Genomic DNA, 25,390 nt, shown 5'->3' on the forward strand with positions numbered 1-25,390 from the left:
GGGGGGGAGGGAAGAGAAAGGGGTATCCGATTCTTGAACGAAGCAGGACGGCCGCCAACAAGAAGCGACGATTGGTTGCGTCCCGCATCCGCTTTCACCTTGCTCCCGATTCTATGCTGCGGTGCTGCTGTGCAACCAGCATTCTGAGAGCTCTCTCACTTTGTTGATTTCCCGTCTCAGATCCATAGCGGCGTCGGGGAATTGATGCATTCCCAGGGCTCGGCAGCTTTCGAGGCCATGGATCACTTTAACGCGACAATTAAGGGGGGGAAGTTGATCAAGACCAGGAGAGGACTGCAGGTTTCGAGGCAGAGATACAATGGGCTATCGTTTGTTAACGCATCTCCACAAGAAAACGCCAGCGACTCGGGTCCACCAGGAGCGACATCGGTGCCAGCTTCGGCCCAGCACGAGATCAGGTTCGTTGAAGACGGCAGCGAATCTCAGAGCGAAGGAGGTTCACAGAGAGATGTCGAACACCCGGGTTCCTCTGCGGCGGGACAGTTGACGAAACGGCGGCGGAGGGTTACCCGGAGGGGCAAATCGCCGGCGGCGTCTAGGGCAGGGGCATCCTTCCGATCTTCTCCCGCGCCGTTCCGGGAGCGGGACTCTCAAGTTGAAGACCGGGAAGCATATGGGGGCAAACTGCAGATCAGCCTGGTCACTGACAGCGCAGCCGCAGGAGCGTCAGGAGGCACCGCGTCAGACCCGGAGTCTGCGCTCTCTGACCATGACCGGGCGCTGCTTGAGCGTTACCTTGACCTCAACGCGAGCATCATGTATCCGTACGAGGACGTTTTGGCTCACAATCCCGCCAGGGAATCCGACTTCCGTGCCATGGTCGTAGGGGACAGAGCTGCTCTGCACTGCGCGCTCATGTGCGGGAGCATTGCGAGAGCCATCAGCACCAAGACGGAACCCAGGGATCTCGCTCACCACATCTCCAAGATCTGCGCCATTCTGAACCAGAAGCTGAGCCATCCGCACGCTGTCGACGCCGTGACTCTGCATTGCATCACAACCCTGGCTTGTGTCGGGGTATGTACGGTTTCCAGCCCCGGATCGCGAGAGCGCGGTAGGAATGAATGGCTGACACCCCGTCTACCAGTGCTATGTTGGCCGACTGGACCATTGGCAGTTGCATATGCGTGGACTTCGGAAGATTCTCGACCTCAACGGAGGGCCGGCCGGGCTGCCTCAGTGGTTAGTTGCAGAAATGCACAAGTGAGAGGGGGACTTTTTGGATTGCTTGTTGTTGTTGTTGTTGTTTGACCGAGCGGCATCAACGTCTGACACGGTCGACAGAGCAGATCTCAGGGGCGCAGCAGCCCTGGTCTCGAGCCCCCATCTCGCATTCGATCGGAAATACAGCCGCATCTTCTCGGGCGACCTCCTCTCCGAAGTACACGAACGAGCCTCGGCCTCGCTTTCGGTCCTCTTTAACCCGCTCGGCATCCACCCCGAAGTCATCGACGCTCTGTCCTCCCTGGCGACCCTCGCCTCGGCGGTCCCCCTAGCCCGCCAATCCGCTGGCGCCGTCGCTTTCGACCCCCACGCGTTCACGGAGGAATGGCAAGCCATCACCTACGCTCTGCTCACCCGGCCAGGCTCTCTGCGCGAGATCCGGCCAGACGACCCGAGCTCTACCAACCCCTATTCAACCGCTACCACCGGCAGCCCCTTGGGCTCGCCGACAGCGGGGAACTCCACATCCAGCCATCAGCTCCTCCCTTTCGCCGTTATCGCGCCATCCGCCACTCCCTCGGCGTCAGGGCCGCTGGAACCCGCGTTGCGGATAGCGGCCCTCCTGTATCTGAAAGAGCTGTTGCCCGACTGGCCACGCAATCTGGGCGGGTACGCCGTCCTGCTGAGCCTCCTCCGCCACCACCTCGCCGAGGTCGTCCGTCTGCACTCCAGGGACCGGTCCCCGTCCCACCACGCCCGTCATGCGGAACAACAACAAGCAGCCCGCAGCAGCAGCAGCAGCAGCAGCAGCAACACCACGACCGCCCCTGAACCCTCCCCGCCGCCAGCACCGACCAGAGGAGGAGGAGGAGGAGGAGGAGGAGGAGGAGGAGGAGCGCCGACGCCAACAGCAGCATCGCGTACGTGCACGCCTGCCGGACCCGGCCCGACCGACGAGGCACCACCGCCCCCGCCACGCGCCCGCAGCACGGCCGCCGCCGACCCCCTCACCGCGGTGACGGTCTTCCTCTGTCTCGTAGGCGACGTCGTCTCCAGCATAGCCGACGCCAACGAAAGCCGTGGGCCCGCGTCGATCGCCACAGGCGGGCCCGGCCGGGGAGACGATAGCTACCCGCGAGACGTATTCCGCGACTGTCTGAGGCGGGTTGCCGGGCTGGGCGACGCCGAGGAGGAGGAGGAGGTAGACGCGTTGATCGAAGATCGTGAAGGGGGGTTGTTTGCGTTGGTCAGGTTATTTGAGCTTGATTGGGTTTTCGGGAGGGACGGGAGGGACGGGCACGACGGGCACGGGGACGGACACGGGCACGGGAAGAGATGGGATGCGCGGCGGTTATTGAGGGAGATTGTGCTGCGGGAGAGGAGGGAGTATTAGAGTAGGTTGGTGTTGCGTACCTGTTGTGAGTGAGCAGCCGGGTCAGAAAATAGGGAGTAGGGAGATGAGAGGAACTGATAAGGGAATTGAGAGAGAGGACGGAGAGAGGAGCAGCTCGTGGCATTATTAAGTGCCGCGTTGTTTATAATGTGTATGCCCTGGGGACATGCCATTTTAAAGCTGGAAAAAAATAATCCGCGCCCAGTCAGTCACAACGCATCAATCATATCTCAAATTTCAAGAGTTGCCAAATCCTGACCCAACACCCCCGGGTCGAATGATAATACACGGTCCAGTCTCGCCCCGACTTAACGTCTGTCTTACCCCGTTCCGCTCGCTCACTCGTCGTCATCCGCGTCCACCATGCTGGTATCGGCCTTTGCACCCTCTTCGCCACTGGCCGCGCCGGGCGTAGGCGCATCGCCCGCCGCCGCACCGCCACCACCCTCCTCTGCCTCCTCTGCCTCCTCCTGCTCCTCCTCATCGCTCTCGTCGAGAATCCGCCCGCGCCGCGACCTCTTGGTCTGCGGCCGCCTCGTGACGGTCTCTTCTTCAGCCTCGTCGTCCTCGTCATCATCACCACCACCACCAGCAACAGGCGCCTCATTCCTGTCCCCGCGCCCCTCATCCTCATCCACGTCCATACGGTCCGCATCCTCTTCCGCCTCCTCCTCGTCGTCGCCAGCGCCGGACAGCCTCCGACGACGCTGCCTCTGCCGCCGCTCGCCCTCGCTCTCCTCCCCATCGTCCCCTTCCAAGTCACCCGAGCCGGAGCGGGGGGATCGGCTGCGGCTGCGGCTGCGCCTGGCGGACCTCTCGATCGCCCGCTCCGCCCTCTCGAGCGGGTCCTCCTCGTCCCCGCCGCCCCTGTAGTCCACTTCGTCATCCTCGTCGCTGTCCACGACGATCTCGGCGGACTTGTACTTGGAGTTGTCCTTCTTGCTCGACAGCCGCTGCCTCTTCTTGGGCGGCCGGCGGCTGCCCTTCTCGCCGCCGCCGCCGCCGCCGCCGCCCTCCGACTCCTCCCCGTCCGTCTCGCCGGCCGACTTCTTCCTCCTGCCGCGCCTGCCCTTGGTCGAGGAGCGGGGCTCGCGCGAGCGCGAATCCCGCTCCCTCCTGCCACCGCCGGCGGCGGCGCCGGCCGTCCTCTTCTTGCGCTTCACCTTCTCGCCCGTCTCGCTGTCGGTCGTCATCTCGGCCTCGAGGCGCGCGCGCTCCTCCTCGGCCCGCTGCTCGGCCAGGGCGCGGTCGCGCGCCGCGATCTCCTCGCGCTCCCGGCGGATCTTCTCCTGGCGCTCGCGCTCCGCCTCCTCGGCCTTGCGGCGCTCCTCTTCGCGGCGGCGGAGCTCGGCCTGGCGCTGCTCCAGCGCGGCCGCCAGCTTCTCCTTGTTCTTGGCCTCGTACTCGCGCTGGCTGGCCAGGGCGCGCTCGAGCTGCTTGCGCTGCGTGTTGCGGGCCATGTTGGCGCGCTGCTCGATGTCGTGCCTGGGATAGGGCGGGGACGGGGACGCCGCGATCTCGTCGAGGATCTTGATTGCTTCCTCGAGGCCTTCGGCGGCTTCCTCGAGCTGAAACGAGTTCCGCTCGCTCTCGCGCATGGAGTGCAGCACGAGGGCGATCTGGATCTGGACGAAGGCGACGTTGAACTTGAAGTGGAGCTGGTCCGGAGCAACGGCGACGGCCTGCGCGGGGGGAAAAGGGGGGGGTGGTTAGCGACGGGAAGCGGTCGGAGGAGAGGTAGAAGGGGAACTGCTCACCTTCTTGGCCTGCTCGAGCGCCATCTTGTAGGCGTCGAGGTTGCGCTCCGCTCTGCCCTTGTTGAGCCAGGTCCGCCCAAGGCACGAGATGATGCCGGCATCGTTGGCCTTGCCCTCCTTGGAGAGCGCAATCTCGTAGCTCTCGATGGCCTTGCTGAATTGCCGCAGCTCGGCGTAGATATGGCCCATGTTGACGTATACGTGCGCGTCCTGGATGGTCTCGCGGACTTTGATGAAGATCTGAAGGGCGTTCTTGTAGTCCTTCCTGTCCTCCACTAGGGCGATCGCGATGCCCTGGGCCGCGTAGGCGTTCTTCGGGTCGAGCTGCAGCGCCTTGTCGAAGAACTCGACCGCGCGATTGTACGCAGCACTCCGCTTTTGCCGGTCCTGCTCTGTCTCCCGGCGCATTTCGCGGGCGGCCATGAGGTGAAGGTTTCCCATGCCGACAAGGGCGTAGCGATCGTGCTTGTCGTAGCTCTGCAGGGTGTGCTTGTAGTGCCGCTGCTCGGGATCCTCGGCAACGTTCGCCGGCCGCTTCTTGGAGTTCACCTTGCTCAGGAACCAGCCGTACAGGCCGCGGACTTCCAAATCAGACGGATTCTCCTGGTACAGCTTCGCGACGGCATCCGGACCCTCCTTGTTGGGGTTCCTGCGCAGTTTGATGTAGGCCAACCTCGTCCGCGCATCCGTGTAGTCGCTGTGACGGCTCAGGAGTTGCTCGTACGTCTCGATCGCCTTGTCAATATCCCCTTCGTACTCGTAGCTCCGGCCGAGATTGAACGGAATGGTTGTCAGGAGGGCATCGATGTCCAAGTCGTTCTCGGTCTGGCTGATGCGGGCGCACGAGTCAAGAGCGGCCTGGAAGAACTCGGTAGCAAGACGGTGCTTGCCCTCCTGGGAGTAGAAACAGCCAATGTTGTTGAGAAGCTGCGGTGGCAGGAGCTTGCGCATAGCGGCGCGGGCTGCCGCCTCGTCCTCTGCGTCCGGGGGGTACTCTGACTGGGGAATCTGGTCAATCTCCAGCTGCTCGACTTGTTGGAGGCACTGAAGCGCCTTGTCCGGGCTCTCGCTCTCGTACAGCCGCGCGAGGTTGAGCAGGACGGCCGCGTCTGGGGAGAGATTCCTCTTGGGATCCTTCCAAGCGGAGCGGACGCCTTCGAGGAGGCTGATGGCCTTTTTCGCCTCTGCGCTCTTGTCTTCCTTGACCGCGGCGGACTGGTTGGCGAATACCTCCTCCGCGTACAGAGTACCGAGCAGGATCATGGCTTCGTAGTTCTTGGAGTGCTGGATCATCTTCTCCAGTCGAAGCTTGGCCTCTCCGAGGTCATTCTTGAGCACCGAAAGCTGCGCCACGCCAAACTTGGCCGGCAGGTACCCGCGCTCAGCGCCACCCCTGGCATCGTCAGCGCGGCGGTAATAGTCGCTGGCGCGCTCTAGATTCCCATCGTAGTGCTCCTTTCGGGCAAGGAGATACCAGCCATCACTGGCGATGGCGTTGACGTCCGTGTATTGAATGGCCTTGTGCGCGAGGGCGTCGACGTTTCCGAACTGCTTCCGAGACAGGAAGTAGCCGGCAAAGGTGGCGCAGGTGAGGGGCAGGTTCTTGTCGAGCTTGAAGGACTTTTGTGTGTATTCGGTCATGGCCTTCTTGTACAGCCGAATGAACTCGGGGCTGTTGGTGGGGACATGGCCACTGGCGTCGAGATAGTAGAGACCGAGCAGGATGTTAGCGTGCTTGGAGTCCGGGTTGATCTCGAGGCAGCGTTCCCAGGCGATCTTGGCGTCGTCCTTGAAGCCCAGCTGCCAAAAGCAGCAACCAATGCCGATGCGCGGGTCTGGGTCGACCATGTCTGGCATCTTGGCGACAACGTCTTGGTAGGCCGCCAGCGCTTCCGGGTATCTGCCGAGGGAGAAGAGCGCGCGCGCCTTGCCCATGACAGCCAGCATATTCCTCCCCTGAGAGACGCGGATGGCTTCTTCAAACGACTTCAGAGCGTTGCGCAGCTGCTCTGCCTTGTTCGAATCGACTGCCCCTGGGGCCTTGGACGACGGCTGGAGAGACGCCTTCAGGAGGATCAGGACGCCGCGGGCCAGGAACAGCGGCGGAAAAGCTGGGTTGATGCGCGACGCGTCGTTCAGGCTCTGGGTGGCCAGCTGGAGGTAGTACTCCTTCGTCTTTGCCTCGGAAGCCGGAACGCCGTCGGGGGCTACCCGCGGGGCCTCCCTGCTCTTCCACAGGTACAGCCAGCAGATGCAGGTGATGATCCCGAGCTTCTCGCGCTGGTTGCCCTGCAGAACACTGGCCCCGCGAAGGAGCATCTCAATAGCAAAGTCAATCTTATTCTGCTTCGCGTATGCCAGGGCCACCGTCATCCAGTATATCCTGGGAGACTGCTCGTTCTCGAAGACGGAGCAGAGCTCAGTCGGGTCGTCGGGCAGCACTTGGAGGTCGATCTCGACTTCGACATCGTCTTGCATAGGGATGTCGATGGTCTGCGGGATATCCGAAAAGCGCTTGCTCTTGGGAGCGCGGGCGCCGAGCCCGTTGACGCCTTTCGCAGGCCCATCGGGGCCGTTTACTTGGCTGCTGGACAAGGTGGAAGCCATCGTGGCAGGGGTCGACGCGTCTCGAGCGCGGTATCGCGGATCAAGTGTCGGGGAGGAGGAGGAAACAAATCAGCAGCCGTCCCGTTTCGGGCTCCCCGCTACCTCGGTGTGTTCGGAGCCGCGATGAGACACGGCAGTCAGCAAACGGTCAGTTTCGTCGGGTCCGTCGAGAAAGGAAGTCGGCGTTCGCATTGGAAACTCGAAGCAAGGGTCGGTGTGGTCGGTGTTGCAGGTTTTGGGTTCCAAAATGCTAGCACCGCATGGCGGGTGTGATGAAGTCGCGGTGCTGGCCGGATGGAAGTTCACACGGGGAGGTCGTGTGAACTATCGTCGCGTGTCGGCCTGTGTGCCTACTAACTATTGTTGGCTATTGCTGCGCGGCCGTCGGAGTCCACTTTTGGTTGTGTGAATGTAGCGGCGATGAGGTTGAATGGCTGCAGCTGTGGGTCCCGCAAAGAAATTCTACCTTCGCGCCGCCCATGCTCCCTCTGATTGGGCAATTGTCAGAACCACTGAATAACAAGGCTGTGCTTTCCTTTCCCAGGCATTACCCTCACCAAGTGACAACCCGAGTTATCTGCACTTAGATCACACAACATGCGCTATGCATAATGTGTTGGAATCCTGGGTTGAACTTGGCCACTGCTCTCCAAGAAAAGAAGACTACCATACCTGAATTCAGTGCACACCATGCCAGGAGGTCGCAATATAGCACACACCTCTTTACTTGGGGCAACCGTGACTTGAAACAGGTTGGCTTTGGATACAACAAGAGAACATGGTCAAGTCACTTTATTTTTCTTTTCATTCTTCCAGGAGAAATACTACTTGTGATCCAGGGTGGCACGAGCGTGGACTGCGCAGTGTTTGCCGTGCATCGTTGACGAAAGTTGAATTACATGCAACCAGACAGCAGCACTCGATGGCAGCCGTAATAGGCCCTTGGTTCACTTCAGGATTGTCTATTATTATACCCGAGTTCCCGGACGTCTCCGGATTGTAGCAAAGGAAGAATTCGCACTGTTCCAATTCAGATACGATGGCTATAATATCTTTGTTGCTACCTACCTACCTCAGGCGGCTGCCAAGTTAGGCACAAATTCACAACAGTCTCGATACCGGAATCCCACGGCCCTTCTCCCAAAGCGACGCTGCCGTGTCAACCCTATTGCATTTGGGAGTCCTCGTGCTTGTTGTTGGTATCACAAACAAGGTGGAAGCGGACATGACTGAAATCAGCAAAGTCCGCCTTCCTGCCTGTTTGATCAACATTCCATGCTCTCGGCATCGAGTTTCCGTCTTTTACTCATCTAGATCGGCCGCATCCCGTTGCACTATTTGACAATGGCGCTCTTAGCCCACGCTAGAACTTCGCCGCTCGTCCGTCGAGCGAGAGCCGGCAACTGGTAATAGCAATGCACTCGACTGCTGAAGCAAGACAGGCGTGGCTAACTCATGCTCCAGTTCGGGCTGGGACTGTCTCGGCGATGCCGCACAATTTGGCATTATTCTGGTTATTGTCGTGTTTGCGCTGACGATGGGATACATGTACTGGCGACTCAAGATCAAGCCCAACCATGCCAATCGCAGCGATGCTGAAACCACGGTTGGCGGCTACTGGGAAGTCACAAGACGAGATCCCAACAGAGTTTCAATCACCATCTACCGCGGTCAAAGGCCAGCGAACGGCCCGGAAGCTAGTCGGTCAGATATTCAGCCACCAAACGCCAGAAAGGAGGGGAACAAGCCGACACAAGGCGAGGATAACAGCACCAACAAAATACCTGGGCAGCTAGAATCGGCAAGCGCCCCAGATATTCATTTGGTGCCGCCGCCGCCTCCTCCTCCTCCTCCAATCATTTGGGCTACACCCTCGCCTTCATCGTTCCCTCCTCAGCCGCAGCTCTGTTGTCCCGATGTTCTTCTGCAGCCGGGTCTGCCCCATGACCCTCCCCCTTCAGGGCACATTGGTGTTGATACCGCAGGTTATTCGTGGGTACCGAACGTGCCGCTGCCGCCGCAGTCATACGCCGGATGCTCCGCACCACAACCCGTCCCGGGGCAAAGCCAGCTAACTCAGCACCCCAGCATGCCGGGAGCGGCGGCTCCACGGCCCGTGAGTGCACCACCTCCGCCAACCACATCCTCGGCACCCTTGAGAGATGCTACCGGAATCAAGCCCATGACCTCTCCGGCTGCTGAACCACGAAGTCAATGGCGACGATGGTTCTCGCTTGGAGATCGATCTCCCATACTCGGCCATGCCAGAACTCTGTCCGATTGGTCGTCAACGACCGGTCCGTCAAGACCACCCTCTCCTCCCGCGCCTTCGATTTCACCGCGGAAACGCGAGCATGGAGACGGCAATTCAAGGCGCGCGCGCCCGAGAACGTCGCATCCCCCGGCACGGGACGACCAGGCCGGCTATCGTTCGCAGAGCCTCCGCAAGAACACAAGGATGAACCACCGCCGTCGCGAGTCGCTATCTCCATCCGATTTCAGCTACGCCTCCAGCTACATCAACACGAGCGTGGAAGCCGTCTTCGACAATCAGCGGCCCTTCGGAAACGGCCACCGTAATCACAGCGGCGCAGCAACGTCTGATTCGGAGAGCCGCCGCCATCATCCCCGCAAAGCCCGAGGCACCCGCGTCTGGCCTTCAGACACCACACCTCTCTCCAACCTGCTTAATCGACGGGCCTCATCGCGCTCCGGTCCCAGACGGCGCCCTCCTAGCTCGGACATTCAGTACCCGAGCCCTGAACGCCGCCGACCGCGCGTGTTCTTCACGCTTGCCAGCGGCTCCGATGATGTGAGAGGCTCTTCGACCTCGCGTCGCTCGGAGCCTTCACGGATCCGCTCTCCCAGCTCTCGACTTCACCAGTCTCGGGGCACCAGTCGCGGCGATAGGGGTGGGCAGCGAGGCGTTCATATCCGGCACCGGAGGAAGCAGTCCGCCGGACTTACTGGCCGAGTCACGGGGGCGTTTGACCAGATGCAGCGGATTTTGCGTGGAGGGGACTGACCGTGGGGCATAGGAAAGTGCGTGGATAGTCTAGCAATTTCAATCTGGCTTGGCTGGCCTAGGGCAGACGTACGATGCTCGGGGCGTCGACGGCGGGTAGCAGTCTAAATACTCGGTAAGAGTCAATAGGTTTGACACATTCTTGGTGGATCGGGGATTTACGGCCCCAATGAGGTTGGCGGTGCGCCGAGCTTGGCCTGTTTGCGTACTTGTACGGAATACAAGACATCCGTGTCAAAAGATGCCTTCCCAATGGCACGGTACCACAGGGTTTTCTCGTGCAGATTGACGTGGGACAGCCTAGGTTTATCTTTAGTTTAGTTACCGAGACAGAGCAGCAGTTCGATGCGAAACTGCGGGACTGGGAAGGTGGTCTGCACCCGTGTTCGTGGCAGACACCAAAGTCAGTATATGAGTGCGGCTTTGCGCTTTGTGCCGCTCACATTAATAAGCCTTGTTGGACCATTGCACACGGGTATGCCAATAACGAAAGCAGAGAATGTACTAACTTCGGGCGCGAGTTGAATTGATGATCCACTCAGGAACCGTCGCCCGAGCTGCACAGGGGAATGACATCATTATCAACCATAATAGCTACCTACCTGCGTAACTGGACCGTCTCTCTCACTCCATCGAACCGAGTGCCAGGTCGACTGTAGGGAATTATTGCTGGTCTTGCAGGGCGTCCTTGTGTTGAATAGGACTGGTGAAAGGACAAAGAGAACAACAATGGAAACGATGAGCACTTCTCTTGGGTATTGTTTAACTATTAAAAGGCAGGCACGAGCTGGGGCCACCTTTCTCAGTCCTACACAGTAGCTAGACCACTCAGCGAGGTCCCCTTGTAACGAGAGCACCCACCCGCTTCTCGCACAATGTGGGGTTGGACTGCCTGATCCAGTAACGCGCTGTATGGTCGCAAGCGGACAACCCGTCGTCATCCTCTTGGCAGGCTGTGCCTCGCCTCGCATCTCACAGCTCCGGCCCACTCCTCCAGCAGCAACACCCCAAGCGAAGCGGCGAATCAACCGCATCATCCACGGATAAGACCTGCTTTTTCTCAACCTACCATGCAAATGCGCAGACACAAGAGAAAGAACTCCTGAGCGATTACCGCACGCGCCACTTACAGAGACGGCGCTTACTGCCAGAAACAACGGCCCGACCGCCCGCTTTACCCCGCCGTCACTGGTTCCTTTCTCCAGCTTCCGGTCTTCACCGTCCTCCGTGCGCCCGCGAAGCACCGACGCGCCGAGCTGTACTTGTCGTCAATCGCCGTACTAGCGTCTCCTGCTTTCATCCCACCTACAGCTGCAGGCAGAATTACAGCGCATATTTGTCACAAGCACTGTTAGAAGCTCGGCATCATGTGGAATGACGAAGACAATAACCCCTACGGCGGGAGCTTTGAGCGCAGAGACTCCTTTGCCTCCTCGGCGAACCCGTCCTCTCCGATCACGCATGATTGTGAGTCTTTCTTTCGTGCCGCTTCTGATCATGCCATACCCGTGCTCTTCGCATCATGGATGACCAGCCATTCGAGGATATTCCCTTGGGACCACCCCCTGAGGACGACGCTGATCTCGATTGGGTACAAATAGACCCCCGCTACGACGCTCCCAATACTCCCTCTTCTACAGGCGACGAACCTCCCCAGCGCGAGGCCACGGATACCGAGAGCGAGGAGGAGGAGAATGCCCGGTCTCGGGGTGAGCTTGTGCCGCGGACCAAACCCGGCGGATACGACAGCCGCGTGGAGCAGATGCTCTACGAGAACCCGGAGCTGCCTATCTTGATCACCGACGCCGGAAAGAGCACGGAGAGCGGCAGGTTTATCGTTTACACAATCAAAACTGGAGTAAGACTGGCCATCTCGACACTCTCCATTCTCGGTCATAGGGCTGACAGAGTGTCACTAGGAGCTTATAGTGCGCCGGCGATACTCAGAGTTTGCATCCCTCCGTGATGCGCTGACGAGGCTGCACCCGACGCTTATCATCCCCCCAATCCCCGAGAAACATACTATGGCTGACTACGCCGCCAATCCCACCAACGCAAAGCAGGACCAGCAAATAATCGATCTCCGTAAGCGCATGCTGGCAGTCTTTTTGAACCGATGCCGGAGGATGGAGCAAGTCCGCACGGATGGCGTTTGGTGGCGGTTTCTGGACCCCAACTCAAGCTGGGTAAGTCGTAGTATAACTCAAGCGCTGCCAACAAAGGGTGCCGGACTGACAAGTGGGGAAGAACGAGGTCCTGCACTCTCACCCGGTGGCGTCTATCCCTAAATCCATCATGAAGGCGCCTCCTCTTGACCCGGCCAATCCGACCCCTGGTCACGAGTTTCTTCCCGTGCCTGCCAACTCGGCAAAGCTCAAATCGGTCCCGGCGCCGCCGCCGCCAGAAAGCACGGCAGGAGCGCAGGTGTTTGCTCGTTTCCCGCCGGACAGCAGCAATCTCAGCGAACATGAGCTGGACCCTTACTTCACCGCATTCGAGACTTCCATTAGGGAGCTGGAATCATTACTCATGGGGTCGATGGAGAAGGTCAACCGACGAACATTGAGCCATCTGTCTTCCTTGGCTTCCGACCTTTCCGAGTTGGGAGCCAGGTACAATGCATTTGCCCTTTCCGAGCCGACCCAATCGCTCTCGACTGCCATCGAAAGGATAGGACAGGCTGCCGATTCTTCGTACATCGCGACCGAGGAACTCTCAAGCTCCCTGGGCGCCAGCTTCGCCGAGCCCATGCGGGAAAATGCACAGTTTGCCGGCGTAGTCAGGAGTGTCCTGCGGTACCGAGTCTTGAAGCGGGTGCAGCAAGACATGACCACGGACGAGCTGAACAAGAAAAGGGCGTTGCTTGACCAACTGGAGCGGAGCGAGGCCGAAGCAAGGAGGATCGAGCAATATCTCAGCGGCAGCGGGCAGATCCAGCCTCCGCGCAGGTCGGCGAGCATGAGGGAAGCGCATACACATCGCCGCGATGGCAGTAACGAGGACACCGCGTCGATCGACTCCGACTTCCCTCCCACGCACGGGGACATATCGAATGCGCCCTCGGCGAACATCGGGACGCCGGAGCGGGCTCCCCCAGCCCCGAGCCATAGGAAGGCACCAAGCGCTACTTCGATCACCAACAGGATCTTTGGGCCCCTTCGTCACGCCGTCCAGGGGGTGGTCGACGCGGATCCCGAGAAGACGCGGCGCGATACCATCACAAGGACTCGGGAGTCCATTGCGCAACTGGAGCAGGCACAGGTGGCATCGGCGCAAGACGTCAAGGACGCGAGCGCGAGCATCCTTAAGGATCTCAAGAGGTTTCAGCGAGAGAAGGAGGAAGACTTGAAGCGATATATGGTAAGCTGCACTTTCAAAACCTAGCAGATCAACAGTCGCTAATGGAGAGGCACAGCTTGCGTATGCAAAAAGCCAGATTGAGTGGGCGAAGAAGAACAAAGAGACGTGGGAGGAAGCCAAGGCAGAGGTAGAGAAGATTGACGTGTAGTCGACTTGATGCGATCGATCTTGGGCCATAGACTTCCCACAGGAGCCGAAAGAAAGCTTCTCGACGTCGGGGCCCTGCTGTAATATGTTGATTGAAGAAATGCCGAAAAAAAAAAAAAAAAAAACCGGAAGCGGCTATGATGACTGCCCCTCTCCTCGGATTGAACTCGCGAGTCGTTTGTCTCGCAGCTTCTCCGCTCGAAGCAACACCGAAACGACAAACAAGTTCGAAAAGGAGGGGATAGATCAATTCAAATGAAAAAAAAAATTAACGAGACTGGGAAAAGAGACGTAGAAGAAGTGAATAATGAGAGACATGCAATAATCGAGTAGTAAGTGAGCGAGCGAGAGGCAAGAACCGCGCCAAAATGCATGGTTCATGTTGGCCGTTTTGCGCCAGCGATAAGATAACGTTCTTAATCTACAAACTATTAGTGCTAAAGCCGCGTGTCGCGCCCGTGGCCATGGCTGCTCGGGTTCGTCGATCTCCCGACTCATGGCGGCCTCGACATGTGACAAACCCGGATGCGGCCACTGAAGGACGCGCCCGAATCTCCCGACTCTGGTCCCGTTGAAAACTTGTTAGAGCCACGCAATCGGCCATGGACCAAGGCGCGCACCCCCTCCGCGACATCGCCAATCCGGGCGTAAAGGCCCAGGGCGACCTGCTTAGAGAGCTGCGCGCCGAAGTGGCCGAGTTGCTGGGACGCAACTCGTACAACTTCCCGGGCGCGCAGCCAGTATCATTCTCGAGAAGGCATATAGATGAGCTGCGCAGAGAGGAGTGCGTTCCTTTCCCCTTCAACCTCCCCCCCCCCCCCCCCCCCCCCAAAAAAAAAAAAAAAAAAAAAAAAAAGCCCAAGACTGCCGTGCCATCTCTTCAGCCCGCCACTGACCGCGCCCCCTTCCATCGATTCAACAGCTACTACGTCTGCGAAAAATCCGACGGCATTCGCTACCTCCTATACCTAACTGCGGATGAGAACGGCAACGAGTGTCACTATCTAGTCGACCGCAAGAACGATTACTGGTGGCTGTCGCAGCGCAATCTCCACTTCCCTCTGGCGCATGACCGCGCCGCCTTCCACACGGGCACGCTGATCGACGGCGAGCTGGTGATGGACATACTGCCGAACGGCGAGAAGGAGCCCAGGTTTCTGGTTTTCGACCTGCTCGCTCTCGACGGCAAGGCCGACCTCCTCTCCAAGCCGCTGGACAAGCGGCTGGGATACTTCAAGGAGCACGTCATGAAGCCGTACAAGGCCCTGTTCGCGGCCTTTCCCGAGGAGCTGCAGTACCAGGCGTTCAAGGTGGAGATGAAGGAGATGCAGTTCTCGTACGGCATCGAGATGATGTTCCGCGAGGTGCTGCCCAGCCTCAAGCACCAGAGCGACGGGCTCATCTTCACCTGCCGCACCAGCCCGTACCAGTTCGGCACCGACCCGCACATCCTCAAGTGGAAGGCCCCGCACGAGAACACGGTCGACTTCCGGCTGAAGCTCAACTTCCCCCTGGTCGAGCCCAACGAGGCCGAGCGCGCCGCCGGCCAGGCGGAGCCGTTCGTCGACTACGACAGCGTCCCCGACGCGCGGCTGCTGGTCTTCACGGGCGTCGAGCGGGGGAAGCCCGGGTACGAGGAGTTCGAGAGCCCGCTGTACCTGACCGAGGAGGAGTGGGAGACGCTCAAGAGCTGGGGCGACCCGCTGCAGGACCGCGTCGTCGAGTGCTGCCTGGACGAGGAGAAGCGGTGGCGGCTGTACCGCTTCCGCGACGACAAGACCGAGGCGAACCACATCAGCACCGTCAACAGCGTCCTGACCAGCATCAAGGACGGCGTGAGCGAGGCCGAGCTGCTCCAGGCCGCCAAGAGCATCAAGGATAGCTGGAAGCTGAGACAGCAGCAGCAACAGCAGCAGCAGCAGCAGCACAGGGAGCATTGAGAGGGAGATGGGGCAAGAATGCCAACGGTTCGGGTGTTTGAAAGAACGGAGGGGGGAAAAAAATAATCGGAGAAAGGGAGGGAGAGGGAAGGGAGGAGGGGGGTTGATATTCCATTTTTTCTTCTATGGGGCTTGGGGTTTAGGGGATCTATACCGTCAGTGTCACCACACTTTGTTCCTTGTCTGGGATCTCAAATCATGGGGGGGGGTCTACTGTTGCTCTAGCTGAGGTTGCTTGCGGAGGGGATCTGGAGGCAGATATGGCGTTAAGGAGGTCCAAGATATCAACTTCATCAGGCGAGTTCTAAACACTTAAAGCCAGACATCAGATAGCTGCACATTGTAGCTGTTTCTGGGACAAGGGCGGATCACTGTATCCGATAGGCTGGAAGCCACCCGCGCAAGATGGTCGGAGAGCCGCTCGACTTCACGTTCACTCCGTTTGCTTTTTGCTTGAAGACGACCACAACTGGTTCAAACCCTCTGGGTTCATGTAATGCCCGGGTTGAAGTCAAGAGCATTTCTGATCCGCCCCACCAACTCTCTGCTGCCCGGTTGGGACCTGGGAGGAGGTTATTTCTGAGTTGGGTCATGGGGTAGTCTCACTAGGACGAGATACGCGTACCCTACGACCTCCCCCTCCCCCGGTGCTATCACGGACCTTCCAGTACCAAGACTGAGCGAAAGCAGCAACCCAAAAACACGATTCAATTTCCGTTGTGACGATGACTAAAGGGCTGGTTTATGTCGGCGAGGAAAGTCGTCGAGCTTACGCCCACGACGATAGAAGCTGGCGAACCGGAAAGCTACATCACCAAACATGGGTGCATGGTCTAGTGGTATGATTCTCGCTTCGCATCATCGCGACTGTGAGCGGTCCCCGGTTCGATCCCGGGTGCATCCATTTTTCACTTTTCACTTTTGGTTAAGTATTCGGAGAATTGCTTTATCAGATAATTAAGTCGCCTTGATGTAGCAAGCATTGGGTGCATGGTCTAGTGGTATGATTCTCGCTTCGCATGTCTGCGGCTGTGAGCGGTCCCCGGTTCGATCCCGGGTGCATCCAGTTTTTTCCTATCAATGTATCCTTCAAACTTCTTTTTTCTCAAAGTCACAAACAACTCTGCCCCGTGTATGGTCTAGTCTTGGATCTGGCAAGTGCGCGCTACATTGCCTCCCTATAGCACCGCGTTGCTGTCGGGCGTCTGCAGGCGTATATCTCTACTTGGCAACCGCACATGTCACATCACCAAAAGCGAAACAGTAGGGAGCAGCCGGAAGACCCGAGTCAGTATCCGGTTATCTACTGACTAAAACGAACCCTTCACCCTTCACCCTTCACCCTTCACCCATCCTCCAAGGCAAGTAGGCTTCAATCCACTCGTCCCTCCGTTGCCTCCATCGACCTGGCACCATCTCTGGAGGACAAGAAAGGACAGCCTGATTCAAGTGTGAAAACCACTGTCATCTCCCCCTACCTACTTCAAGCCAGCACCCCGGGCAGCCTTCCCGCAGTGTGACGTTTCCCGTATCAGATCGAGACGGCGATGGCGCACGCGACCGCCATGACGGCGCAGTAGAAGCCGGTGCCGCCGCCGCGGCCGTGGCCCCGCTGGTCTCGCGGGGAGCCTGCAGCGCGGCCGCCGACGGTGCCCGCGGCCGAACTGCTGACGACGCTGGTCAGCGGCTGGCTGGGCTGCACGGACGGCAGGCTGTAGGTGTAGCTGCCGTTGGCGGAGGGTTGCGTGGCCCAGGGCGCCGTGCCCGTGCCCAGCACGACGCCGCCCGTGCCGGCGCCGGAGCCGGAGCCCGCGGTCAGGGTGTAGACCGAGGAGGCATCCGCGTAGGCGGTGGTCGTGATGGTGGTGGTGCTGGTGCCGTTAGCGCTCGTGCCCGGCTCGACCACGGTGACGGTGACGGTGCCGGTCGAGCCGGTGGCGGTTGCGTACTTGGTTGTAGTGCTCCTCGGGCCGCTGCCTCCGGTCGAAGACGAGAGGCCGGCCGACGGCTCCTGGGAAAGAGTGATCGTGCCGCTCACGATGGTCGTTGTCCGGGTCTCGGTCGACGTCTCAGTGACGGTCGTCCACGGGCTGCTGTCGCTGCTGGCGGTGAAGCCGCTGGACTGGGGGTCGGCGGTCACGGCGTCGTTGTCGGTGACAGTGGTGAGAGTGACAGTGACAGTGACGGTCTGGGGACCGGAGCAAGAGACGTCGTCCGTGCTGTGTATAAGTGTTAGTGTTCTTCTTGAGTTCTTCTTGATTTCCTCTTTTCTCTCTCTCTTTTTTTTTTTCCTTTTTTTTTTCTTTTGTTCTGTCTTGTGGTCGGGCTGGGGTCTTTTAGCCGACTTACGTGACCGAAGAGATCGGGGTGACTTCCAAGCTAGTTGTCGCAGTTGCCACGTTGACGGACTCGGTGACGAAGACAGCCGAGGGAGTCGAGTAGGCGGAACTGCCAGAAACAGAGCAGTAAGAATCGATGACAGAGCTGGTTGAGTCGACAGCCAAGGCGCGAGCGTCCACCTGAGTAGTGAGGTCTTCCTCAGACTGGTCGACATCGGCAGCGTAAACACCGTGAACTGCAGCGAACGCTCGTGAATTGTTAGCGTTCCCATGGAGCAGGGAGAAACAATGCAAGAACACTTACGGATCGCAACAAAGAAGACCAGATAGGTGATGCACATGAACGACCAGAAGGCCGCCTTGCGGAAGCTGACCTTCTCCGCTTTGGCTGGAGCTTCGGCCTCGGCTTTCTCGCTGGCGAGGTTCAGATCCATGATTGCTGCAGTTGCAGGACGTGTGGAAACAGTGCTGGATTAACCCCCGGTTAGCAATTGAGTCTCGGGGAACGTTGCATACGATGGGCTGCTTCCGAATCTAGAGTGGTAGATGAGAATGGAGATGTTGCAATGGGTAATGATCAGAACAGGACATCAGAACAGATCCAGGTTCTCTGACAATATGGATGCATGCGAACAGATGTTGCTCCCACAGACCATCAATCGAGAGCAGTATATGACGCAGAGTTTCAGTCTCGTCGCGGCGACTTCTAAGCACCGCGCACATCGATGTCTTGCCCGATGGGAGTGAACATCGGACCGGGCATTGAAACAAGGCTTACCTGATTCCGGAATTCTGATATTGTAGAGAGTCAGAGTGCCGAGAGAAAAGTTGCGAGCGCCGAGTGACGATCAGTGCGAACGATGGGAAAGTGATGTCGATTTGTATCGGTGGGTGGAGGAAGAAACAACAGGATGAGATGGGCAGGTTATTTCAGGGAAGCCCTAGAAGGGGACCGATCACGAATCACGCGCCTGGTATGTTAGTGCCGGGAAGGAGGGAAACCAGACCTCCCGCAACCCGCCTGCGGAACTGGAAAGATTTGGGACGAAATGGCAGTCCAAGCTAGTAGTTGACTCATCCTGCTTGTTCCTTTCCCTCAATTCCTCGCCCTTATTTCCTGTTCCCTTCCGCCGGCGTTTTTTTCTTTTTTTTCTGGTAGCATGGAGCATGGAAACAGAAACCGGCCTCGAAGAGTGTATTAGCAAGAGAGAAAGGGTTTGCTTCACCAAGTGCAACTCGCCTCGGCCCTTCGCATCTTGTACACTTCATGTTGGGTTGCTCTGTTTGACCAAGCGCTGTGATTTCCGGGTTAGCATGGCCTCTATCTAGTGTAATTCGTAGTGACACTTCGTTTGTTGATTGAATAGGGCCATCCATATGCCTCAGGAAGCGGAGTGCGGAGTGCGGAGTGCTGTTAACTACGGCGGTCAGCATGTCAGAGCCCGGTCTCCCCCTCAATCGGTGCTTGCACGGCTACCACACACTAGATTCAATCATCTGGTTGACTCCCTCTCTATCAGTGACTGAGGTTTCTTATCTGTTTTCGTACTACTTTTACCGATCAGATACTCCTATGACTTCGCCATCGTGGCTTGGTGTAGCTAAAACATTCCAATCGCGGGTCTCGGTTCACAAGCAGCCGATCAGGGTTAGAACAATAGACGACAGACGTAAACACAGAGTAGATAGTAGATGAAAATGCCATGGCCTATTGACAGGTAGAACAAATCCTCAGGAACATAGAATACGAACTAGACGTGGCGACTTGAGGGGGGAGGGAACTGTTCATATCGACGAGGTCAAACAGTAAACATGAACCCCTGGGTCTTGGCATCCAGGAGGTGCAGTTGCATAACGGCCGCGAGCATTGCGCTCCCTTTAGGATCATCAATGGTCCAGGACCCGACGGACTGAAACAAATTCAAGGACCAGACATACTGGAGTGTTGGCTCAGTATAGAACAGGAAGCCCGCGCTGGGAAGAGAGCCAAACTCGTGCCTTGCATCTGAGGTTGTTGTTGACATTGATTGGTGCGTTGCGTTGTCGCCCGGGCGAATGCGAGGGCCGCCGAGTGGAGGTTTATCTGCATCGATTTATGGATACCTTCCGCAGTTTAATCAATTTGCGCTATGGCCGGCCCCACTCTAGATGCAAGCTTTCCCGAAAGCTAGTGGACGCGACCTGAAGCGCGTACGGAGTACCACACTCAACACGCTCACCTCCACCTTTTCCGACAATTAAGAACAGCCGATACCAGCATTCTACCGCCCATGAATTACAATAGCACCTGCGCAACACCGCGATACGCATAGCGCTGGTGTGCGACCTCATAACGTTAGTGTGTCAGCGGAGCCCGACGTGCTGCCGCCCGTTTAGTTATTTAACCATCCCGAGACCCTTGCCAAGCGCCAATCGACCCGTCGAAGGTCGCACACGTAACGCGCTGCCGCTGCCGTCCCACGGCTTCTGCCATCCTCCCCTACCTCTCAGCTCACCCATAACTCTTCCACTCGACAGTGAACAGGGAAACAACGTCAGCTCATTCACGCGATTTATTTTTCTCGCGCACGGATTGTCCAGCGATCAATTGGAATCCGCCGCGCGCCGCCATGGCGCCTCGCCGAAGCGCTGCCGCCGCCGAGGCGGAGGAACAGGAACCAGAGGAGGGAATGGTCAAGCTGCAGTTTAACGAGCCGTTGACATGGCGTCCCGGAAAGGGGATTCCTCTGGACACGCTGCTCAAGAGGCTCGACCAGCTAACGAGAGAGCTGGCCGAGATGGACCAGGAAACCACCGACACTTCATCGCTCACCAAAGTCGCCAAGGAGGTCGCATCACACCAGCTCCTCAACCACAAAGACAAGGGGGTGAGGGCGTACACGGCGTGCTGCGTCGTCGATATCCTTCGGCTTTGCGCTCCCGATGCGCCCTTCACCCCGTCCCAACTCAAGGTCCAGACCCCGCCACCATCGCGGCGATCGCGAACTGATGTGCGCTGACCAGACTGGTATAGGACGTCTTTAACCTCGCTGTCACCTCCATCATCCCCTCCTTGTTCGACCCTTCGAATCCTTACAACAACCAGCACAAATACGTCCTGCGCTCTCTGGCCGAGATCAAGAGCATCGTCCTGCTGCTCGACGTCGACGGGAGCGAAAACCTCCTGCTCCATCTCTTTTCCACCATCTTTGACGGCGTCTCCGGGTCAAGGTCGGCTTCGGGGGAACAAGTCGCCAAGGATGTCGAGTATAGCATGCAGGAGCTCCTGGGCGTGCTTGTTGAGGATGCCACCAGCCTCCCCGCGAAGGTCGTGGACGTCATGATGGCCCAGTTTCTTCGGGCGGCTGCTCCCGGTAGCGGCAGGGAGAAGCACAACCACGTGCAAGTCGACGAGAACCAGGCGACCCTCCTGGCCAAGGAGGAGCCCGAGGCCTATCAGATGGTGAAGCATCTGTGTCAGATGTTCCCCGACAAGATGGCCCGCTTTGTCAGCCAGTATTTCAGCGACGTCATCGTCGACGCGACCGGCTTTGCCGGAAGGGCCGACCACAGGGAGGACGACGACGACGAGGGCCCTTCCGGACCTTCCGAGGCGGATCTGAGAGAGCTGAGGAAAGCGCACACGCTCATCCGAGAGATCTGGAAGGCTGCGCCCCAGATCCTTCAGAATGTCGTTCCGCAGGTCGACGCCGAACTGTCTGCCGACAATGCGCACCTGCGCCAGCTCGCCACCGAGACGTTGGGCGACATGATTTCGGGCATCGGCGCTGCTGGGCCGCCTCCTCCCCCGACCCTCGACCCGGCTGCTTACCCGCCACTTCGGCTGGACGACGAGGACAAGACGGAGGAGGCTCCGGTGACCAACATCTTGACCACGCCCCTCTCCGCCATCTCTTTCTCGCAGACGCACAACGCGACCTTCCACAGCTTTCTCAGCAGGAGAAACGACAAGTCGCCGGCCATCCGCGCCGCCTGGACATCGGCTGCCGGATACATTCTCTCCACCTCGGCCGGTGGCATCGGACTCGGGCGAGAGGACGAAACGGCGCTGATCCAGGGCCTCGGAGAGAAGCTCTCGGACAGCGACGAGAAGGTCAGACTCGCGGCCGTCAAGGCCATTGAGTGCTTCAGCTTCCGGGACGTCATCCTGAAGCTTGGCCCGAACGGAGGTGTCGCCAAAGAAGGCTCTGTCCTGTCCACCCTAGCCGACCGCTGTCGCGACAAGAAGCCGGCTGTTCGGGTCGCCGCCATGTCGCTGCTGGGAAAGCTCTGGGGCGTCGCGACCGGAGAGCTACTCGCCGGTCACGAAGCGGTCACGGCCGCCCTCGGCGCGGTACCCAGCCGCATCTACAACTCGTTCTATGCAAACGACCTGGAGCTCAATGTCCTGCTCGACCGCGTCATCTTCGAATGTCTCGTACCCCTTTCCTACCCGCCCCAACCTAAGAAGGCCAAGAATGCTACTACTACTTCCAACGGCAACAACTCCCAATCCCAAGCCGCCGCCGGGGCAGCCATCTCCGACCCGGACGCGGTGCGGGCGGAAAGGATACTGCTCCTCGTCCGCTCCCTCGATCCCAACGGCAAGAAGGCCTTCTTTGCCATGCAGGCCAGGCAGCCCCAGTTTGCTCATGTCCTGGAGACCTACCTCAAGCAATGCGACCAATTCAACGGAGGCGTCATGGACGGGGATGCGTCCAAGAAGATTGCCAACCTTAACAAGACGACGCGGTATATCTCTCAATTCCTCCCGGACGGCACCAGAGCGGAGCAGGATCTGCATCGATTCGCGAAAGCCAATGACAGACGCAGTTACAACCTAATTAAGTATATCATCGGCCCGGAGCACGACTTCAAGACCGTCCACAAGGCGCTCAAGGAGCTGATGAAGCGCATCCAGGCCAGCAAGGACCCGGGTGTCCGCGATACACTGCTGCCCCTGCTCTACCGATCCGGCTGCTTGATGTTCAACCGCAGCCACCTCGCCAGCTTCATGGAGTATTCCCGGTCGGACAAGGGCAACATGGGATCGGCTGCCCACGAGATCCTCAACGAGATATCGCAACGAAACCCCGACCTCTTCAAGACGCACATCGGACAGCTCTGTAAGGACCTCGTCGACCAGGCGCCCACGCAGACGCGGCAGAACGACCTGGCGGTTGTCGAGACCCTGAAGGCGTGCTCAACGTACGCCCGCAAGTACCCCAAGGACGTGCCGGCGGACAAGGACTTCACGCGGACCATGATCAATTACGCGCTCTACGGCCAACCGGCCAGGGCTGCCAAATACGCGGTGAACATCCTCCTTGCTAAAAAGGACGACAAGAGCCTGGTCAGCGCGACAGATCTGCTCCAGCGGATTCTGAAGGACTGGGCCTATGGGTCGCAGAGCTTTCTAAATAAGCTCGCCGCCGCGAGCCAGCTCGAGCTCCTGGCGCCCAAGGTGACCGAGGGAGCGGAGGACATGATCCTCAACATGGCGGTCCAGCAAATCCTTCTCGAGGTCCGAACGAAAGCCAGCGCCAAGGATCCGGACTGGGTCGACGATGGCGAGTTGGACGAGGAATGCCAAGCGAAATGCCTGGCTCTCAAGACGCTGGCCAACAGGCTCAGGAGCATAGAAGACATCGACGAGGCCAAGGAGAAGGCCAGGCCGGTCTGGAAGCTCTTCATGAAGCTGATCAGGGCCAAGGGAGAGCTATCCAAAACCAAGGAGACGCCGAGGCACCACCGGTCACGATTAAGGTTGCTCGCGGCGCAGCTGGTGCTGAAGCTCTGCACGCAAAAGCATTTTGACGAGCAGCTCTCGCCCGAGGATTTCGACGCGCTGGCCCTCACGACGCAGGATGCGGTCCAGGAGGTCCGCCACGGCTTCGTGAGGAAGCTGCAAAAGTACCTGGCAGATAACCGGCTGCGGTCCCGCTTCTACACCATCGTCTTCCTGATGGCGTTCGAGCCGAGTGCCGACTTCAAGCAGCGGACCGAGACGTGGATCCGGTCGCGGGCGCGCCGCTTCCAGGACAGCAAGCAGCCCGTGCTCGAGGCCGTCATGCCCCGCCTCCTGTCCCTCCTCGCACACCATCCGGACTACAGCGCAGAACTGGACGAGCTGGTCGACCACGCGCGGTACCTGCTCTTCTACGTCAGCCTGGTCGCGACGGAATCCAACCTCGGCCTGATCTACAAGTACGCCGAGCGGGTCAAGCAGACGCTGGACGCGCTGGACGAGCGGGGAAACAACCACCAGGTGCTGAGCGACCTGGCACAGGCCGTCATCAGGAAGTGGCAGGACAAGAAGAACTGGGTCTTCAACGCCTACCCGGGCAAGGTCGGCCTGCCGGTGGGTCTCTACAGCCCGCTCAAGTCGCATGACGAAGCGCAGGCGATCGCCGAGAAGCAGTTTGTGCCCGACGGTATCGACGACAAGCTCGATGAGCTTCTTCGCGCGATGGACCGCAAGAAGGTAAAGTCCACAAGACCCCTTCCCTCTCTTCCTCCGCCCGCCCCCCTTTTTCCCCTCCCAATCTCTCTCCTTTTCCAATATCTACGCGTCCCTCTCAACACTGGACTCCAAGCTAACCTGGCATTTTTTCGGCTCAGAAACGCAAATCTGCTGTCGACGACCGGGGGGACGACTCTCATCCTTCCAAGAAAGCCCGCGTGCAGCAGCAGTCCGGCGGCGAGCAGGCGAAAGAGGCGAAAGAGGCGAAAGAGGCGAGGGCCGTCAAGAGCGCTAAGAAGTCGTCTGGCGCTGCTACTCCGAAACCCAAGAAGACTCCCAGCAAGGCCAAGAGGCCCGCGCGCGAAGAGAGGGTCATCCCCGAGTCGGAGCGCCGGCGGAGCTCGCGGTCCACAGCCGCAAACCGGTCCTATGTCGAGCGCGACTCGGACGTGGATGACGAAGAGATGCTTGACGGTGTGGCCGAGTGGGAGTACGTCAACGGGAAGGGGGAGGAAGAGGAAGAGGATGAGGGCGATGGTGAGGAGGGCGAGTCTGGGAGCGAGGATGGATCTGGGGCTGGAGAAGAAGAGACCGAGAAGGTCAAGGAGGAAGTGGTAGTGCAGGGGGGGGCGGAGGAAGAAGAAGGGAAAGAAGATGAAGAAGAGGATAATAAAGAAGAGGAGACCGGGAAGGTTGAGAAGCAGCAGCCCAAGAAGAAATCGCTCGCTGTCAGGGGAAAGGGAGGTGCCACGGCCACGAGGAGGACGAGGGCTGCGTCCGCACGCGGTCGAGGCGCTCGGGAGAAGTCGGAGAGCGGGCCCTCCGAGCCGGAGAACGAGGATGTGGAGATGGCGGAGGCTGATAATGGCGAAGCGGAGCCGGGGAACGGCAAGGACTATGACGAGGCAGAAGAAAAGGCGGGCGAAGAGGAGGAGGAGGAGGAGGCTGAGGAGGCTGAGGAGGAACAAGATGAAGAAGAAGAGGACGAGTCGGCGCCACCGCCGACGACGCGGAGCACTCGCAGGGCAAAAGCCGCGCCTGCACCAAAAAGATCCAAGACGCCTCCTGCTCCCAAGGGCAAAGCCGCTGCGACCAAGGGTAAGGCGGCCGAGAAACCCGCCCCTGCGCCGGCTAGGACGGGGGATAGGGTCACCCGCTCGAGAAAGTAAGCCGGCAAAGTAAGCTGGCAGTAGCA

The 25,390-nt window shown here is 59.0% G+C and overlaps 7 protein-coding genes and 2 non-coding genes across 9 annotated transcripts; 7 read left to right on the plus strand and 2 right to left on the minus strand.

Annotated features, from left to right (window-relative positions):
- Window positions 1-51: 51 nt before the first annotated feature.
- Window positions 52-1,591, plus strand: P884DRAFT_1653 (uncharacterized protein). The gene is made up of 2 exons (XM_069437276.1): window positions 52-1,224; window positions 1,306-1,591. Exons 1-2 carry the CDS (start codon window positions 205-207, stop codon window positions 1,441-1,443), a joined length of 1,158 nt encoding a protein of 385 aa, XP_069301441.1. The 5' UTR covers window positions 52-204; the 3' UTR covers window positions 1,444-1,591.
- A 1,325-nt stretch (window positions 1,592-2,916) lies between these two features.
- P884DRAFT_295594 (uncharacterized protein) lies at window positions 2,917-6,942 on the minus strand (the record flags this gene model as incomplete). Its single annotated transcript, XM_069444339.1, has 2 exons — window positions 2,917-4,260; window positions 4,336-6,942. 2 exons carry the CDS (start codon window positions 6,940-6,942, stop codon window positions 2,917-2,919), a joined length of 3,951 nt encoding a protein of 1,316 aa, XP_069301442.1.
- Window positions 6,943-8,286: 1,344 nt separating this feature from the next.
- On the plus strand, window positions 8,287-9,967 carry P884DRAFT_265733 (uncharacterized protein; the record flags this gene model as incomplete). Its single annotated transcript, XM_069441969.1, has 2 exons — window positions 8,287-8,348; window positions 8,407-9,967. The coding sequence occupies 2 exons, from the start codon at window positions 8,287-8,289 to the stop codon at window positions 9,965-9,967; spliced, it is 1,623 nt and encodes a 540-aa protein (XP_069301443.1).
- Window positions 9,968-11,334: 1,367 nt separating this feature from the next.
- On the plus strand, window positions 11,335-15,414 carry P884DRAFT_273799 (mRNA capping enzyme alpha subunit-like protein; the record flags this gene model as incomplete). The annotated part of the gene is made up of 7 exons (XM_069442632.1): window positions 11,335-11,434; window positions 11,569-11,825; window positions 11,887-12,153; window positions 12,215-13,327; window positions 13,383-13,471; window positions 14,061-14,258; window positions 14,397-15,414. 7 exons carry the CDS (start codon window positions 11,335-11,337, stop codon window positions 15,412-15,414), a joined length of 3,042 nt encoding a protein of 1,013 aa, XP_069301444.1.
- Window positions 15,415-16,236: 822 nt separating this feature from the next.
- Window positions 16,237-16,318, plus strand: P884DRAFT_t4. Its single transcript has one exon. It is a non-coding gene; the product is annotated as a tRNA-Ala (tRNA).
- An 80-nt stretch (window positions 16,319-16,398) lies between these two features.
- P884DRAFT_t5 lies at window positions 16,399-16,480 on the plus strand. Its single transcript has one exon. It is a non-coding gene; the product is annotated as a tRNA-Ala (tRNA).
- A 465-nt stretch (window positions 16,481-16,945) lies between these two features.
- P884DRAFT_295597 (uncharacterized protein) lies at window positions 16,946-18,187 on the minus strand (the record flags this gene model as incomplete). The annotated part of the gene is made up of 3 exons (XM_069444340.1): window positions 16,946-17,633; window positions 17,764-17,989; window positions 18,058-18,187. The coding sequence occupies 3 exons, from the start codon at window positions 18,185-18,187 to the stop codon at window positions 16,946-16,948; spliced, it is 1,044 nt and encodes a 347-aa protein (XP_069301445.1).
- A 2,175-nt stretch (window positions 18,188-20,362) lies between these two features.
- On the plus strand, window positions 20,363-20,752 carry P884DRAFT_190678 (uncharacterized protein; the record flags this gene model as incomplete). Its single annotated transcript, XM_069437533.1, has 1 exon — window positions 20,363-20,752. The coding sequence occupies one exon, from the start codon at window positions 20,363-20,365 to the stop codon at window positions 20,750-20,752; it is 390 nt and encodes a 129-aa protein (XP_069301446.1).
- Window positions 20,753-21,006: 254 nt separating this feature from the next.
- On the plus strand, window positions 21,007-25,364 carry P884DRAFT_190737 (uncharacterized protein; the record flags this gene model as incomplete). The annotated part of the gene is made up of 2 exons (XM_069437536.1): window positions 21,007-24,216; window positions 24,354-25,364. 2 exons carry the CDS (start codon window positions 21,007-21,009, stop codon window positions 25,362-25,364), a joined length of 4,221 nt encoding a protein of 1,406 aa, XP_069301447.1.
- Between the last annotated feature and the right edge of the window lie 26 nt (window positions 25,365-25,390).

Source organism: Thermothelomyces heterothallicus (assembly GCF_042370625.1).
Source record: "Thermothelomyces heterothallicus CBS 202.75 unplaced genomic scaffold P884_scaffold_1, whole genome shotgun sequence".
NCBI classification, from domain to species: domain Eukaryota; kingdom Fungi; phylum Ascomycota; class Sordariomycetes; order Sordariales; family Chaetomiaceae; genus Thermothelomyces; species Thermothelomyces heterothallicus.